The sequence below is a fragment of the Oncorhynchus clarkii genome, chromosome 1 (assembly GCF_045791955.1).
Source record: "Oncorhynchus clarkii lewisi isolate Uvic-CL-2024 chromosome 1, UVic_Ocla_1.0, whole genome shotgun sequence".
In the NCBI taxonomy this organism is placed as follows: domain Eukaryota; kingdom Metazoa; phylum Chordata; class Actinopteri; order Salmoniformes; family Salmonidae; genus Oncorhynchus; species Oncorhynchus clarkii.
The window spans coordinates 29577904-29597580 of record NC_092147.1 but is presented as its reverse complement, the minus strand read 5'-3'; the positions used below and the strand labels follow the sequence as shown (position 1 = coordinate 29597580).

The window sequence follows — 19677 nt, the reverse complement described above, 5'->3', positions numbered from 1 at the left end:
GTAGGCTACAGGCTGTGTCCTACTGTTCACAGGGCTCCACAATGGGGCTGGTTCATTTAGAAAGCATAAACAACCAAACTACTGTAGTAGGAATGAAGGAAATGTACAACCTTATAATGGCATCATTCTCTTATGACTTACTCTATTTCTGACACGGTAAAACAACGACGAGGCTGTCTCTTTTAAAATGGACAATTTGTTGTCAATGGCCTGTTTGTGGTGTGCACTGTGCTAAATGTCCATAGATAGGACAAAGTAGTTGAATGTAAATGATGATAGTGATACTGATATCATTACTAGTTAATAATATGGTAATTATTATAACACTAACACAAACCTGAGCAGGCTTAATTTTGTAGGAGAGGGGATTGTGTTCCTGTGTCAGCTGATCCTCCGTGGTGGAAATACTGTCTCACAGGCAGGCGCCCCATTCAGACGGAAAGCCCTGTGGGCTTGTGTTACTTAGGAGTCAATGGGACAAATAAATAAATAAACACAGCCCATTCCGTTGATTACACCATCGGAAGGAGGCTCACTTCCCTTCTCCTTCGCCTCACAGTAAGGAGGCAGGCACCATGTCTCAGCATGTTAGATTTACATGGAGAAGAGGCAGCACACTGAAGCAACACTCCACCTGCGCCACCTCTACTGTAGCAGTGTTAAAATATGTATTCAGTCTTCCATCCAGCTCTTTTTCTCCTGTGGATGGTTTATACGGTACTCATGTGTAAAGTCCTCTGTTGTGTTAGCTTTGAAAAACAGAGGGGGAACTGTGATCTGTGTTCTATTAATCATAGTCCATCTCCCAAGCTGTCCCCTTATCACATATGTGTGTAATTACAGGATATTTGTGCTTTAAGCACAGCTCTGTTGCCTGGAAATGGAAGAGTGGCTCCTGTGATGAACTCCCTGCTAATATGACTACCTTTGATCTGGGTGGCGCATGGAGGGCTTGCAGAGCGCACAGGCTTTAATGACGAAATACTTTACATGAAAAATAGATGGCGCACTAAGTGCCAGCCATGACGGTAGTGATTTGCTGTAGCAGCCAGTGCAGTGAGCTTCTTCTGCTGTATTTCTCTCTCTGTCTCTCTCTCTTCTTCTCTTTCCCTCAAATGCTACTCACAAACCTTCTGACATCCCTCACGCTGCAGTCTCTCCCTCTTTTAAGCAACAGAGAGTACAGTAAGAAAGAGCATGATCTTAATTAGAGGATTGACAGACATGTAATTCATCTCCCAGGATGTGTTATTACATGGGAGGATTCAGAGGGCTAGTTTGCATTATTGGCCAGCGCTATGACCAGTCCTAACGGGGCTGCAGCTCTCTCCCTTCTGAACAATTACAGCCAAGTCCTTATCAGCACACGCTTCAGTCCACTCATCTAAGACCTGGGAGGACACATAAGTAACAAGAAGATTTGCAATGGACTCAACAGTGCCTACAGATATTAGATCAGCATTTATACTTAGGGATCCAAGTACTCCACATGATCTACCCTAGATGAGAGTGATGAAATGTATGTCGATTTAATAATTCTTCAGTGGTTTTCTTTGCCTCAATGTATCAATTTGACATAGGTACCCACTGGACCACTCTTTTAACTGCTTGTTAAGCAGTGGTATGCCACACAAGCTCACAGAACCAGACCGTTGGGTGCTGAAGCGCTTAGCTCGTGACAATCATTTGTCCTCGGTTGCAACAGGACTCTTGGAAGATTAGTCCAAATGGGGACTAAAAGAGATCCTAATAAAATCAAATCAAATCAACACTCACTACCGGGTTCTAAACTGTCTCTGGAAGCAATGTCAGGACAATAAATGTTTGTTGGGAGCTTCATGAAATGGGTTTCCATAGACGAGCAGCTGCACACAAGCCTAAGATCACCAAGCACAATGACAGCTTCGGCTGGACTGGTGTAAAGTGCCCTGCCATTGGACTCTGGAGCAGTGGAAACGCGTTCTCTGGAGTGATGAATAACGCTACATGTGACATGTGACAATCCGACCGACGAATCTGGGTTTGGCAGATGCCAGGAGAATTCTACCTGCCCCAATGCATAGTGCCAACTCTAAAGTTTGGTGGAGGAGGAATAATAGTCTAGGGCTGTTTTTTATGGTGTGGGCTAGGCCCCTTAGTTCCAGTGAAGGGAAATCTTAACGCTACAGCATACAATTACATTCTAGACAATTCTGTGCTTCCAACTTTGTGGCAACAGTTTGGGGAAGGCCCTTTCCTGTTTCAGCATGACAATGCCCCTGTGCACAAAGTGAGGTCCATACAGAAATGATTTTCTGAGATCGGTGGTGAAGAACTTGACTGGCCTGCACAGAGCCCTGACCTCAACCCCAAATCCCCACATTTGGGAGGATTTGGAACGCCGTGCCAGGCCTAATCACCCAACATCAGTGCCCGACCTCACTAATTCTCTTGTGGCTGAATGGGAAAAGTCCTCGCAGTAATGTTCCAACATCTAGTGGAAAGCCTTCCCGGAAGAGTGGAGGCTGCTATTGCAGCAAAGGGGGGACAAACTCCATAATAATACCCATGATTTTGGAATGAGATGTTTGACGAGCAGGTGTCCACATAATTTTGGTCATGAGGTGTATAAAGATGAAACATGGTACTGAAGCCCTTTCCTGCAGTCAAATGACCAAATCCCCCTCTAGCGGCTTCATCGGTGGAATGCTATTAATATTTGTCAACATTTCATAGTGAATCAATGTCATTTTTTTTTTAAACTGACAAATCCAGTGATTCTATGTAAAACCATTTTGTCATATGTCAGTCTTCTGTGAGGTATATAAAGTGTAATATAGAGATGCAAACTCAAAATTGAATACATTTCAACTTTATATCTGACATGGTCTTCTTTTTTTGTTGTTGCCCATAACCATGTGTGTGAGGTGTATACTTTTGTTTGGAAGTAGATTTGTTTAAGACTACCAAGACCCTGATTTAGCCCACTGCAGTAAAAGGTTAAATGTGATAGCTGAGAAGTCCAAAGACTAGATTCCTATCAGGATTGGGACAGTTCAGTCTGATGAGCACCACACTACCAGCATGTTATTTACAATAGTGTTACAGATGTATGATCTTAATTTGATCACCCGGCTGTAGGATAACTTTCCTGCAATGCAGGACATTTAAAACGGTAGTGTATTTGAAATTCAAAAAGGGTTCAATTACAAAAAAGTTTGTAATTTCCAATTTGACATTTCAGACTTGATTTTCCCTTACGAAAGATTTATCAGCCCTACAAAAATGAATATTAATTATAATCCACATCTCCTGTTGCTGCAGGATTTTTATCCTGCTATACAGTATATTATTTTTAAAACCCCTGCCAGTAGCAAACTGGCAGGGGTTGCCCAGCAACAGCCCCAAAACATCACTGCTCTAGAGGAGATCTGCATGGAGGAATGGGCCAAAATACCAGCAACAGTGTGTAAAAACCTTGTGAAGACTTACAGAAAACGTTTGACTTCTGTCATTGCCAACAAAGGGTATATAACAAAGTATTGAGATAAACTTTTGTTATTGACCAAATACTTATTTTCCTCCATAATTTGCAAATAAATTCATAAAAAATCCTACAATGTGATTTTCTTGATTTCTTTTCTTCTCATTTTGTCTGTCAGAGTTGAAGTGTACCAATGATGAAAATTACAGGCCTCTCTCATCATTTTAAGTGGGAGAACTTGCACAATTGGTGGCTGACTAAATACTTTTCCCCCCCGCTGTATATTGTACCAGTCAAAGATTTGGACACACCTACTCATTCAAGGGTTTTTCTTTATGTTTTACTATTTTCTACATAGTTGGTGTGTTTAGTCATTATCCTGTTCAAAAACAAATGTTAGTCCCACTATCATTTGCACAAACTAGATGGGATGGAGTATCGCTGCAGAATGCAGTTAAGTGTGCCTTGAATTTAAAACAAAATCACTGACAGTGTCATCAGCAAAGCACCCCAACCCCATCACACCTCCTCCATGCTTCACGGTGGGAACCACACGTGCGGAGATCATCCGTACACCTACTTGGCTTCTCACAAAGACACAGCGGTTGGAACCAAAAATGTCAAATTTGTACTCACACCAAAGGACAGATTTCCACCCGTCTAATGTTCATTGCTCGTGTTTCTTGCACTAAGTAAGACTCTTATTCTTATTGCTGTCCTTTAGTAGGGGCTTCTTTGCAGCAAATCGACCATGAAGATCTGATTCATGCAGTCTCCTCTGAACAGTTGATGTTGAGATGTGTCTGTTACTTGAACTCTGTGCAGCATTTATTAGGCTGCAATTTCTGAGGCTGGTAACGCTAATGAACGTATCCTCTGCAGCAGAGGTAACTCTGGGTCTTCATTTTCTGTGGCGGTCCTCATGAGAGCCAGTTTCATCATAGTGCTTGATGGTTTTTGCGACTGCACTTGAAGAAACTTCAGTCAATCTGGGAAATTTCAAGAACTTTGAAAGTTTCTTCAAGTGCAGTCGCAAAAACCATCAAGCACTATGATGAAACTGGCTCTCATGAGGACCGCCACAGGAAAGGAAGACCCAGAGTTACCTCTGCTACAGAGGATAAATTCATTAGAGTTATTAGAGTTCGTTAGAGTTGGACCGAAAAGTGAAGTAAAACCAGCCAAAAGTGCTCAGCATATGTGGGAACTCCTTCAAGACTGTTGGAAAATCATTCCAGGTGAAGCTGGTTGAGAGAAGGCCAAGAGTGTGCAAAGCTTCTACTTCTACTTTGAAGAATCTAAAATATATTTTAATTTGTTTAACACTTTTTTGGTTACTACCCATATGTGTTATTTCATAGTTTTGATGTCTTCACTATTATTATACAACTTTTGACTGGTACTGAATATATTTAAATATATTAATGTTATATATATATATATATATATATATATATTTAAATATATATGTATATTATTATTATTATTTATTATAATTATTTTATGGATTTTGGAGTACGTACATAGTTCATCAACATTTGAAATGTTCTTCCTCGCAATGTTTCTAATAATTTCCATGTCAAACAGACATTACAGTAATATATGTATGTTTTTATCTATCTAATGATATGGCTTATCTCAAATGTTTACCAACAGTCAGTTAGAACAGCCAGAGCAGAACTGGACATTACAGAGGAAGCTGAATTTCATTACTCAGTCTGAGGGTTGGAGGCAATGACCTCTGACCTGGGTTCAGAAAATGAATTCCTGCTTGAATGTACTTCCTTTCTGAGAAACACGCACAGTACAGTCATTTCTTCAGCCTTTTCACATGAATACCTAGCATAGGAAGACCTTGAGGTTGTCGGGAGGATGGAAGTGAATGGTGGCCAGAAAAGTGAAGAGAGCAAAGGGCAAACACTACTTGCTACAGCCAATCTCCTCCTGCTCTCACCTCAAAGAAGTCAACATTCTAAAAAATTCATGCCTGCATCACCTCAGGAAGGTTACAGAAGGAAAAATTCCCAGGTTCAAGCTGAGAGCCAGACAACCCAACTGTTCCCTGAGGATAAGACCTTATGAATTCTAATTCAGAATTAACTGAGACCTACACAGGTAGCAATGTAAAGCTGAATGCAATTATACACATATATATTCATAATACTAGAGTTAATTATATCTCTCAATTATGTAACACTGGTAATATTAGATTATTTTTCGCAATGTGCTCTCTTGGGCTATCCAATTCAGTACGCCTAGAAAAATAACTAACTAAAGGTGATGAAGCTTTCAGATCAACCTTTTCAAAGCTCTGCTATGTTCTTCTCTGTGTGGTCTGCTGTTGTTGTGCATGTGCAGCACTAAGGATGTCTCACCACATAGACATCTCTACAGGAAACCACAACAGCATTGTCCATGCTACTAGGGTCCCGTGTGGCTCAGTTGGTAGAACATAGCACTTGCAAAGCCAGGGTTGCGGGTTTGATTCCCATGGGTGAACAGTACAAATGAAAATGTAAACACTCACTACAATATAGTAGCGCTTGCCTAGTTAAATAAAGGTTAAATAATGTAAGTCACTGTGGAGAGCATCTGCTAAATGACAAAAATGTAGACTGCCTATATATATACTGTATATATACAGTGGGGCAAAAAAGTATTTAGTCAGCCACCAATTGTGCCAGTTCTCCCACTTAAAAAGATGAGAGAGGCCTGTAATTTTCCTCATAGGTACACTTCAACTATGACAAAATGAGAAAGAAATCCAGAAAATCACATTGTAGGATTTTTAATTAATTTATTTGCAAATTATGGTGGAAAATAAGTATTTGGTCGATAACAAAAGTTTATCTCAGTACTTTGTTATATACCCTTTGTTGGCGATGACAGAGATCAAACGTTTTCTGTAAGTCTTCACAAGGTTTTCACACACTGTTGCTGGCATTTTGGCCCATTCCTCCATGCATATCTCCTCTAGAGCAGTGATGTTTTGGGGCTGTTGCTGGGCAACACAGACTTTCAACTCCCTCCAAAGATTTTCTATGGGGTTGAGATCTGGAGACTGGCTAGGCCACTTCAGGACCTTGAAATGCTTCTTATGAAGCCACTCCTTCGTTGCCCGGGCGGTGTGTTTGGGATCATTGTCATGCTGAAAGACCCAGCCACGTTTCATCTTCAATGCCCTTGCTGATGGAAGGAGGTTTTCACTCAAAATCTCATGATACATGGCCCCATTCATTCTTTCCTTTACACGGATCAGTCGTCCTGGTCCCTTTTGCAGAAAAACAGCCCCAAAGCATGATGTTTCCACCCCCATGCTTCACAGTAGGTATGGTGTTCTTTTCATTCTTTGTCCTCCAAACACGACGAGTTGAGTTTTTACCAAAAAGTTATATTTTGGTTTCATCTGACCATATGACATTCTCCCAATCTTCTTCTGGATCATCCAAATGCTCTCTAGCAAACTTCAGACGGGCCTGGACATGTACTGGTTTAAGCAGGGGGACACGTCTGGCACTGCAGGATTTGAGTCCCTGGCGGCGTAGTGTGTTACTGATGGTAGGCTTTGTTACTTTGGTCCCAGCTCTCTGCAGGTCATTCACTAGGTCCACCCATGTGGTTCTGGGATTTTTGCTCACCGTTCTTGTGATCATTTTGACCCCACGGGGTGAGATCTTGCATGGAGCCCCAGATCGAAGGAGATTATCAGTGGTCTTGTATGTCTTCCATTTCCTAATAATTGCTCCCACAGTTGATTTCTTCAAACCAAGCTGCTTACCTATTGCAGAGTCAGTCTTCCCAGCCTGGTGCAGGTTTACAATTTTGTTTCTGGTGTCCTTCGACAGCTCTTTGGTCTTGGCCATAGTGGAGTTTGGAGTGTGACTGTTTGAAGTTGTGGACAGGTGTGTTTTATACTGATAACAAGTTCAAACAGGTGCCATAAATACAGGTAACGAGTGGAGGACAGGGGAGCCTCTTAAAGAAGAAGTTACAGGTCTGTGAGAGCCAGAAATCTTGCTTGTTTGTAGGTGACCAAATACTTATTTTCCAACATAATTTGCAAATGAATTCATTAAAAATCCTACAATGTGATTTTCTGGATTTTTTTTTCTCATTTTGTCTGTCATAGTTGAAGTGTACCTATGATGAAAATTACAGGCCTCTCTCATATTTTTAAGTGGGAGAACTTGCACTATTGGTGGCTGACTAAATACTTTTTTGAGAACAAGTATTTGATAAACGAACGATTTTGCAGGTTTTCCTACTTACGAAGCATGTGGAGGTCTGTAATCTATTTCAAAAATCCAGAAAATCACATTGTGTGAATTTTAAGTAATTAATTTGCATTTTATTGCATGACATAAGTATTTGATCACCTACCAACCAGTAAGAATTCCGGCTCTCACAGACCTGTTAGTTTTTCTTTAAGAAGCCCTCCTGTTCTCCACTCATTACCTGTATTAACTGCACCGGTTTGAACTCGTTACCTGTATAAAAGACAACTGTCCACACACTCAATCAAACAAACTCCAACCTCTCCACAATGGCCAAGATCAGAGAGCTGTGTAAGGACATCAGGGTTCAACTGTAGACCTGCACAAGGCTGGGATGGGCTACAGGACAATAGGCAAGCAGCTTGGTGAGAAGGCAACAACTGTTGGCGCAATTATTAGAAAATGGAAGAAGTTCAAGATGATGGTCAATCACCCTCAGTCTGGGGCTCCATGCAAGATTTCAGCTCGTGGGACATCAATGATCATGAGGAAGGTGAGGGATCAGCCCAGAACTACACGGCAGGACCTGGTCAATGACCTGAAGAGACCTGGGACCACAGTCCAAAGAAAACCATTAGTAACACACTACGCCGTCATGGATTAAAATCCTGCAGCGCACGCAAGGTCCCCCTGCTCAAGCCAGCGCATGTCCAGGCCCGTCTGAAGTTTGCCAATGACCATCTGGATGATCCAGAAGAGGAATGGGAGAAGGTCAATGTGTCTGATGAGACAAAAATAGAGCTTTTTGGTCTAAACTCCACTCGCCGTGTTTGGAGGAAGAAGAAGAATGAATACAACCCCAAGAACACCATCCCAACCGTGAAGCATGGAGGTGGAAACATCATTCTTTGGGGATGCTTTTCTGTAAAGGGGACAGGACAACTGCACCATATTGAGGGGAGGATGGATGGGGCCATGTATCCCGAGATCTTGGCCAATAGCCTCATTCCCTCAGTAAGAGCATTGAAGATGGGTCGTGGCTGGGTCTTCCAGCATAACAACGACCCGAAACACACAGCCAGGGCAACTAAGGAGTGGCTCCGTAAGAAGCATCTCAAGGTCCTGGAGTGGCCTAGCCAGTCTCCAGACCTGAACCCAATATAAAATCTTTGGAGGGAGCTGAAAGTCCGTATTGGCCAGCGACAGCCACGTAACCTGAAGGATCTGCTGCAGTGTGTGCAAACCTGGTCAAGAACTACAGGAAATGTATGATCTCTGTAATTGCAAACAAAGGTTTCTGTACCAAATATTAAGTTCTGCTTTTCTGATGTATCAAATACTTATGTCATCCAAAAAAAAGCTAATTAATTATTTAAAATTCATACAATGTGATTTTCTGGATTTTGTTTTAGATTCTGTCCCTCACAGTTGAAGTGTACCTATAATAAAAATTACAGACCTCTACATGCTTTGTAAGTAGGAAAACCTGCAAAATCGGCAGTGTATCAAATACTTGTTCTCCCCACTGCATATATATATATATATATATATATATATATAAATAACTGTGTGTTGTTTTGTGTGAGCCTATGAGCACACCCAGTAGTGGTCAGTGCATGCTGTGTTGTACAGTATAGTACAGGTCACTACAGTACAGAGAATCAGGTTGGTCTGGATGGGCTGTATTTATGGTTCAGGCTGAGAGGGTATTGGGTTTCGTGTGTGGTTCCGGCTGGATCACAGGGAGATTACTGAAAGCTAGGAATCGCCCGCTCAGAGTCCACACACACACAGAGGCCTGTACTGTGCCCCTGGCCTCATTTTGACCAGCACAGAGGGGATTCCTGTGTCTACCGGCCCCCAGGGACCAGCTCTCAAAGGGTTGCAGAGTAGTAGACTGCCATGGAGGATCAGGAGCAGCAGAAACACTGTCGTTTGGCTTTTTACCCAATTACAGACAGTTTTTTTCTGAATGAAAAGGAAGTTGTTCAATATTTATAATTTTTCAGACCACACTTTTTCTGAAATCGGCTCACCTTCATTGGTCTTCTGAGAGTGTTAGGAAACAACACTTGGCAGTAAGCTATGGTGTTAAAGATTCACAGATTATTTAGTATCATTGTAAATATGAATATTACGTTGTTGTTATGAACCTTCCTCCACACGATGGCCTCTTACAAAAGGCAATGCGATCCCTCGTTAAGGCCGGGAGCATTGCAGCACCGTTACGTGAATGTTTGCGGCTCTCACCATTTGTTCAAGCACTCAGCTGAGTGAACCTGGGCTGCGGCATCTCACCAATAACAATAGCGCTTATCGCTCAGCTCCCTGCGGTACAATTAAAATTCCGTCAGAGTATTCAATCTGCCTCCTAGCCATGCCTGCTGTTCCCGCGGCCCTCCTGGGCCACGTCTATTCCTCTGCCACCATGTATAATTCACGAGCCACCACACAGCTCCACACACACTGCATTGAGGGCTCACCTGGAGACTCACAGGCCCAATAAAGCAGAACTGCACAGGGGGAGAAGCGTGCAGGAGTTTGGCAAATATACTGTAGGGAGGGAAGAGTCTGCAAGATAGCCCTTGTGGTCAACAAGGGCTCCATCTGATAATCATGGAGCCATTCTGATAATTTTAGATATCCAGGCTTATATAAAAATATATATAGAGATAAATATATGATTGTTTTTTTTCTCCTTCTTTCTCCTCTCTTCTCTTGAAAGACAATTGTGGTGTCCTCTAAAACTAATTTGGATGTAAATCTTCTATTTGTAGATAATTCCATAGTGATGCATAGGAGTAACCTGTGGAGCCCTCTGAGTGGTTGCTTTTAGTTAAAACCAATTAGAAATGACCAGAAATAACAGTGCCTGGAGACAGAGAAGTCATTTTTCTCCTACGCCTCCCTAGAGAGTTGGCCTCTCCATGGATTAAGTGTTTTAGTATATTAGGGGGCAGCTGATTAGAACCATTATGCTTTTTTAATCATTACATTTTTGCATTTATAGTTTTTACTAGTATAATAAGGCTAAGTGTGTCACTACAGAAGGGACACTTATTGGAGTGACTGTGTATGAAGCCGAGCTAGCTCCTCAATTCATCTTACCGTATATTGTGTATGTGAGTACTTATTGTATTGGGAACCTTTCTTGTAACATTTACCTCTCTCCTCACTCTTAGTACAGCCAGCTAAAGTGCACTATATCATTTATTTAATATGGCACTCAATATAGTGTATTGTACTCTTTTCTTTGTATGGCATGATGCTTTGGATGTAAATTACTCTGAAAGTGAATTGTATTTACAGTTCCAATGTGTATCAGAGAAAAGATGGCCCTAATAATGGACACTGATGGGCTCTGACTACTTGGGTTCAATAGCCCATGATTTCAGGAGAACCCCACTATTTGCTACCAGGCACAAGTGTGTGAGGCCTCCTGTAGCTGGGGCTGCTGTGCTGCTCTGGTCTGGTCTGTGCTGGCCGTGTCCTTGTGCGCATTGGGCGTAGAACGTTGGAGTGCCAAGCAGAGCGAAGCGGGAAGCGGACTGGAGGAAGTGGGCCTCCCTGTCTCCCCAGACTGAGCAGTGAATGAGGATAAGTGAGGAGCGCCAGTCAATGAATCAAGCAGCAGGAAGGCAGGGAGCAGCCAGGGGGAGAGTGTGACGTCCCCGCGGGAGGGGCTTCGCATTAGGAACTTCCTCGTCTGTGTGTTTCTGGCACAGGTTAAATGGATCGCTCCCATTAGCGCGCTGAGAGGACAGCTCCATTATATGAAGGAGACTGTAACTTTGAATGTCACGGTGCAACAACCCCTGAATGCAACGGTGTCTCCCAGGGAGGGAGGGTGACAATAACCATCCATGATAATCATTCCCTGTCAGGCTTTAAGGAACTTGGAATTATGACGTATGGCCTGCCGCACGCCTCAGACTTCATTACAGCGCTGTCACTTTGAGCTGCAGTCTTTGCCGAAGAAGCACCACTCGGCTGCTTGGCCTGGCCCCAGCCCGCTCCCCTTATGTCTCAGTGGCATGTTTACAGGATGTGTGCCCCCTGCAGATAGATGTAGTGGAGGTTAACCTCCAGCCGTCTGCACACCTACTCCTTTCTGATCTGACAAGGTGGCAATTCTCATGAGAAGAGACTGGAGAGAACGTGTGCTGTGAATGTTTACCACTGTGAGGTAGAATCAGAATGATCAAAGGTTTCAAGGTGACAGCCATCCCCTCCTTCCATTGTGACAAATTGTAATCTCTACTAGAAATATTCATTAGCGCAGTAGTCAAATGAGTGAAGTTTAATGTATCACACTATCAAAATGTTTGGCTAAAGGGACAAATGAATTGCCATAGACTTGTATACACTCTACTATGGTCTAGTAACGGCAAGCTTGTTTATGTTAGATCGCCTGTCTGTCAAGGTGAGAATCACCGACAAAGTGACCTCTGAACCTGCCCTCCAGTGAAGTAGACATACCTTATTGACACAGAGGTTGTTTCTGCCCAAAACACCAGAGCCAAGCCCACCCTCCCCCTCCCCCTCCCCCTCCCCTTCCCACAGCCTGACTCACATATTGGCTCCCCGGCCCCTACCCTGTGCCACCTCCAATCAGAGGTCTCTGAATAACACATAGAGGAGGAAGTGGGCTAACTGTGCACGTCTTCCTCTCCTCCCCTCTCCTGCCATGGAGCCTTTCGGCTCTGTTGACAGTAACGATTTCCTCCTTTATGTCTAAGTACATTTTTGGTGTAACGATTAGTTTTCTTATCTCTAAGTGACATTGACAGAATGGCTGTTCGTGACGTGGGGAGGACGGGAGACAAATAGCTGATAGGACTGGGCCAACAGGATTCAGATACACAGGGCTAATACACAGTGCAGTGCAGGGGGATACAGGGAGACATAATAAGAAAATTAGGAACAGAAAGAGCACAAAATATGGACCTTCTTAGTGTGGTCTTGTTTAGCGCATCAGAGTGTGTCTCTTTTCAATCCTTGTGGCTTTGTGGTAAACTGTTGGGTACACACAGATGTCATGTTGCTCTCACCGTTCGCTATTATCAACACTGCTCTGGAGCATCACTATTATATTCCCTTATCATTGGGTACACCATGTTAATTCTTTAGATTCTTTCTCATCCATTGCCTTTTCTGCAGGAAACAACATGTTGAGATATACAGTACCAGTCAAACGTTTGGACACACCTACTCATTCAAGGGTTTTTCTTTATTTTACTATTTTCTATATTGTTTGATAATAGTGAAGACATCAACACTATGAATTATTCAGATGGAATCATGTAGTAACCAAAAAAGTGTTAAACAAATCAAAATATATTTCATATTTTAGATTCTTCAAAGTAGCCACCCTTTGTCTTGATTGCAGCTTTGCACACTCTTGACATTCTCTCAACCAGCTTCACGAGGAATGCTTTTCCAACAGTCTTGAAGGAGTTCTCACATATGCTGAGCACTTGTCGGCTGCTTTTCCTTCACTCTGCGGTCCAACTCATTCCAAACAATATCAGTTGGGTTGAGGTCTGGTGATTGTGGGGCCAGGTCTTCTGATGGAGCACTCCATCACTCTCCTTCTTGGTCAAATAGCCCTTACACAGCCTGGAGGTGTGGAAGCCATGCTGGTTAGTGTCCTTGAATTCTAAATAAATCACAAACATTGTCACCAGGAAAGCACCCCACACCATCTCACGTGAGGAGCACATGCTTCACGGTGGGAACCACACTTGCTGCGATCATCCATTCATCTACTCTGCGTCTCACAAAGACACGGCGGTTGGAACCAAAAATCGCAAATTTGGTCTCATCGGACCAAAGGACAGATTTCCACCGGTCTAATGTCCATTGCTTGTGTTTCTTTTTGCCCAAGCAAGTCTCTTATTCTTATTGGTGTCCTTTAGTAGTGGTTTCTTTGCAGAAATTTGACCATGAAGGCCTGATTCACGCGGTCTCCTTAGAACATGTGTGTGTTACTTGAACTCTGTGAAGCATTTATTTGGGCTGAAATCTGAGTTGCAGGTAACTCTAATTATTTTTTCCTCTGCAGCAGAGGTAACTCTGGGTCTTCCTTTCCTGTGGCGATTGTCATGAGTGCCAGTTTCATCAAAGCGCTTGATGGTTGAAGAAACTTCAAATGTTCCAGGTTGACTGACCTTCATGTCTTAAAGTAATGATGGACTGTAGTTCCTCTTTGCTTATTTGAGCTGTTCTTGCCATAATATGGACTTGGTCTTTTACCAAATAGGGCTATCTTCTGTATACCACCCCTACCTTGTTACAACTTAACTGATTGTCTCAAACGCATTAAGAAGGAAATAAATAAAATATAAGAATGTATAAAATACATTCTGGTTTGTTTAACACTTTTTGTTGTTGTTGTTGAAAATAGTAAAAATAAAGAAAAACCATGGAATGAGTAGGTGTGTCCAAACTTTTGACTGGTACAGTATTTCCTAGTTCTGTGGAACAGCAAGCTGATTTAATAGTGTGACATATTGGGCAGAATTGGAATTAGCCCTGCTTTTTCTACCAATTGTTTTGTGCGTCTTCAGTAAAATATCTGGAGTACAACTCATGCCTTAGAATCCTATACCTAAACAATAACCAGAGCCTGATTGTGCCAATGTCAGAATGTCTGTTTTATGTGTCTATAATACAGTTTCTAAGATCTGAAGAGAAGCCAGTAAATAGCTGCCATTTTGATATGCAGTCCTGATACTCTATTTCCACAACATGAAACCAGAGAGGTTCCTTACATGGCGTTAGAGTTCTAAGTCCTCTAACCTTTCAACAAACAAGGTTTTTTCTGCCCAACACATCCATTAACACAGAGCGTTGACTCCACCACTCCCACATGGCCTATGAGGCTAACACTGACTGCCACACTGAATACCCTGTTATTTGACTGAGATATTACAGGAGGATTACCGTTTTTTAACCTTGCGTAATGTCACAGTTGGACAGACAGTGTTTGGCCGTGAGCCTGATCACAGAGCCCTGGCCCCTAGGTGGCTGTTTTGTAGTTGAGTTAAAATTATGTTGAATAATAAACTAGATTTATCAATCTGACTCCATGTGAATAAAAGCAATAGGTCTGAAGTGTCTCTTGTGGGTCTAGCAAGATATAGTATTGCCTCACCATTCCTATTATTATGTGTAGTGTAAATAACTGTACAAATTAGGATTTCCAAATATAATATTATGAACATGTAGTCAAACAAATAGTTACTTTATAAATAAGGAATGCATTTACTCGAATCAATTAATAGATTTTTTAGTCACGAATGAATTAACACTTCCCAAATAGGAGTGTTCATGGAATACATTTCAAAATAAGACGGAGTCAATTTCTATCACCAATAAGTGGTTACACGTTTCTTCAGTTCAGAATCATCTCTTAGAGAGAAAGTGTTTTTACGCTGGAGTTTGCAGACAAGACATTGATGAACCAAAGGATACTCTGACATTTTATACATGAAAAAACAGAAACTCACCCCCCAACCTAAATTTACATTCATTTGCAGTTTTCTTGCGAAAACAAAAGAAAGGACATCACACCCAGATACTAATTACCACATTCCTAAATGTCTATGAAACAACAGGACACAGACATTATCCCATCTGATAAGAAGTGATGTGGGGGAAAAATGGATATAGTTACATATCGGGATATTATTTTTGACAATATATCGCAATATTATTTTCGCGCAAGTTGGCTGTACCAGCACCAAAACTCAAGTAATTGTTCCATCATAGCGTGTTCTTCATCTTCCTTTTAAATAGGGAGACAATTTGTTCTCAGCACTTTTATTTATTTCCCTTGTCCCTCTGCAGCAGAGCAATATGTTTGGAAAATCGAATCGCAATAAAATCACAATACATATACAATAGAATCATGAGATGTGCAATACATATCTTATCAGCACCTAAGTATGGTTATAATATTGTATCGTGATAAGCGGACAGCCCAACAGACAGATTTTTCCTGGTCACTCTAAAAAGGATATTCCATTACACATACAATACAACAACACGTCAAACTGCGCATCTCGTTAAGAGCTATTGAAATCATCCAAACATGACAATAGAAACTAATTCAATTACATTCACAATGTCAGGTCCAGTTTTTTAATCACTTTCAGCCTTAAGGGTGAAGGGAACGAAATGCAGTCTCCTGTACTTTGCTTTTTGAAATGGTAAAACATGGTTATTTCTCTAGATAATACCATGAATCGTGACTGATCACATGCTATGATCCCACGCTAGTTAGTCCTGCACTCTTAGGGGTTAAAAAGGGTTCCAAAAGGGCTCTTCGGCTGTCCCCATAGGATAACCCTTTTTGGTTCCAGGTAGAACCGTTTTTGGTTTCAGGTAGAACTCTTTTGGGTTCCATGTAGAACCCTCTATGGAAAGGATTTTACCTGGAACCCAAAAGGGTTCTTCAAATTGTTCTCCTATGTGGACAGCCGTAGAACCGTTTTAGGTTCAAAGCGGGTGACGCTGTCTCTATCACAGTCCAACAAGGTCATCATCTCACCCCACTACAGTTTCCCCTCTCTCTTTCTGCTCCTTGGACCTGATATCAGATGTGTTTCTGTGTACAGAAAGCTGACGGGCTTATTTGTTTCCCCCCTCGTTGGTCTTTCCCCTGAAATATGTCTGAAACATTGTTATCTCCTGCCAGTCGCTCTTTTTTCCCCCAACGAGAATTATTGAATCATGTCAGCCCGTCATCCCCTGAGTTTCAGCTGCAAGCTGTAGAAAAATGTGCCATTGCTTCCGCATGACATGTGGGATCTATTAGTGTGCTCTCACCCTGCAAAGCATGAGCATCCGGACCCACTGGGGCCCATGGTTGGCTGTGCGATGGCCCGCATCGGGCTCCCAGGGCATTAGACCAGGGAGGCTCATCAGATGAGTTGACACCCGAAGGGGGGAAAGCTGAGGACTGCCAGTCGCGCTCCTTCTCCTGCTCCGCCTCACCCTCAGAACACAGGTCTGACTCACAGTGAGGTTACAGCGCTGCCGTTTCCCGCTCTGGGGAAAATAATTACTCATGTACAGACTATAGGCCTTGTGAGGTCACACGTGGCGGCATTACCATGTTTGTGCAGATTTGTATTCCGGACTTGGTTTGTTTTTGTATGAATTTTCGCTATCTGGATGCTGTTGTCTGTGGGGTTGGAACCACCTTGCCAGGGTTGTTCCTATGTGTTTTTCAGTCGTAGAGCCAGTCACACCACTGCGCTGAGCCTACATGGGTCCTCTGTGACCTCTGTGATCTAGCCGAGAGACAGACAGGAGCACTACAGGGCCACAGCAGCCCAGTCACATAGCAACACAGCCATGGTGCGCAAAGGGGTTAAGTTAGGCCTGGGGATATTGTATGACTGTCCTTAATTTACCGATTTAATGGAAGTTTTAATAAATCTGTTTCTCTCTGTTTTTCAGGTATTTCAGTAACAAAGAAGACACATACCTGTGAGTACAAACCATTTGGAAACATGTATTCAACTTGTTTGAAATTAATACCAAAACGCATAACAATATATACATTAGCCTACATTATTGCATGATTATAATTTAATACAACAACGTAACTCGCCTACTTTTATAAAACCACATTTTAAAATCACACACTGCAATAGGCCTATACCTTATACTTACGATGAAAAGAAGATTAAATGAATGTTGTGTTTTGTATTACTAATGTTACTATAGTAGGCCTACTGTGTGTACTGGGAATACCGTTCTCACATCACACATTGACCTCCAACAGTAACATAACCTTATACTTTCACATTTTCTCAACTCAACTTTTTTTCATTATTGCTATTCTTCATTATTCCCTATCTGTGTGTAGAACTGGAGAGAATATTTTAATAACGCCAGAGAGGAAATTGAAATTATATGCAGTCATATGACTGTTTGAAATCATGCACTGATATCCCAGCCAGACAGTTTGCTGAAGCTCCTCTTTGTTCTCTGTAATGCTTGCAACTGAAAAAACAAAGATGAGGGTTTGTCAAGGGTTCTTTGAGAAGAGTGATTGTTTTATGTGGAACCATAGTGACCCAAAGAACCCTTTAAGCCCTGCAATAGTTCTTTGCATTTCAAAAAAGGTTTCTTTCCTCTTTTAGCAATAATTAAAATGTAGGGGCGGCGAGTCATTCAAATATGTTGGGGCGTGGTTTGCTCACAGCTCTTTATGTGCAACTGTGAGTGAGAGTGTCATTCCAGTTGAACTAATCTGTTGTGTTATGCTATTAAACATTATATATATCACTATGACCAGTGAAGTTGTCTCATGAAAGACTCACATATGGCCTTGTGTCAATTTAGAACGGTTTTCTAAATCAGTAGTTCTTAATTCTCTCCTCAGGGATCCCCATCTGTTCTAGAGCCATCAAACCTGATTCAACTTGTTAATAAACACCACAATAAAACCTATGGAATTTTAATATGGCTATTAAATCAGAATTTCAAAAAACTGAATCATTCTACAAAGAACATTTGAGATTGTGAAAGGTTCTTTATAGAACTAAATCGTCATATAGTTTCTATAAAGCTTGTCGTCCAGAATGTCATTGTATGCCGTAGCACTAAGATTTCCCTTCACTGAAACTATTGGGCCTAGCTGGAAACATGAAAAACAGCCCCAGTCCATTATTCCTCCTCCACCAAACTTTACAGTAGGCATTATGCATTCGGGCACTTAGCGTTCTCCTGGCACCCGCCAAATCCAGATTTGCCAGATGAAGCGTTAATTCATCACTTCAGAGAACGCATTTCCACTGCTCCAGAGTCCAATGGCGGCGAGCTTTACACCACTCCAGGTGTCACTTGGCATTGTGCATGGTGATCTTAGGCTTGTGTGCGGCTGCTCAGCCATGGAAACCCATTTCATAAAGCTCCAAATTAACAGTTATTGTGCTGAAGTTGCTTCCAGAGGCAATTTGTAACTCTGTAATGAGTGTTGCAACTGAGGACAGACATTTTTTTACACGCTATGTGCTTCAGCACTCGGTGGTCCCGTTGTGTGAGCTTGTGTTGCCTACCACTTCACGGCTGAGTGAAGTTACTCCTAGATATTTTTACTTCACAATAACAGCACCTACAGTTGACCAGGGCAGCTCTAGCAGGGCAGAAATTTGACGAACTGACTTGTTGGAAAGGTGGCATCCTGTGACGGTGTAACGTTGAAAGTCACTCTTCAGTAAGGCCATTCTACTGTCAGTGTTTGTCTATGGAGATTGCATGGTGGTGTACTCAATTGTATACACCTGTCAGCAATGGGTGTGGCTGATATAGCCGAATCCACTAATTTGAATAGATGTCCACATACTTTTGTATATATAACCTTTTTAATGGTTCTTTATAAAACTTTAGGATAATATTCTTTATAGCACCTAATAGGTTACATTTAGAACCTTCTGAACATGGTTCTTTATAGAACCTTCAAAAAAGTTTCCATTTAGCACCAAAAATAGTTTTTGTTGCTATGGTTGCAAGCCAAATAACCCTTATTTTGCACTCTATAGAGCAATTTGTTTTTAGTGTGTAACCTTTAGAGGCTGGGTTACCTATAAGCACTGTATATTTCTGAAAAAGAGATGCTGTCAGAGAAATACAGAGAGATGGTTTGTGACACGGCATGGTGTTATGAATGCTATGTAAACTCAAACAGTAAGCCATCTCAGAGATTCTCTGTCTCTTTAAACTGAAGCCACACAATATTTACATTGGAAAATGTGCGTGTGTGTGTGATGCATGGGCTTCTGTGTACACATCTCTGTCTATGTGTGTATGAATGGGAGAGAAGCCCTGAAGCCTGTTCTTTCACTCTGATCATCATGATGAAACTTATGGAGAGGGAAGACCAGAGGGCTTTTCTATAAGAGCGGTCTGACTATCTCAGACTGGGAGAGCAGGGTTAGATCACTCCCTTTAAAACACTCCTAAAACGCTGTTTTGAACATCAGA

The 19677-nt window shown here is 41.9% G+C and overlaps 1 protein-coding gene across 1 annotated transcript in view; it reads left to right on the top strand.

Moving 5' to 3' along the window:
* LOC139405503 (nuclear receptor ROR-alpha A-like) overlaps nt 1–19677 on the top strand; it is a 260164-nt gene that overhangs the window by 156284 nt on the left and 84203 nt on the right. The window contains exon 3 of the mRNA XM_071147889.1: nt 17146–17175. Within this exon, the coding sequence (XP_071003990.1) occupies nt 17146–17175 (30 nt within the window). The remainder of the gene's footprint in view (nt 1–17145; nt 17176–19677) is intronic.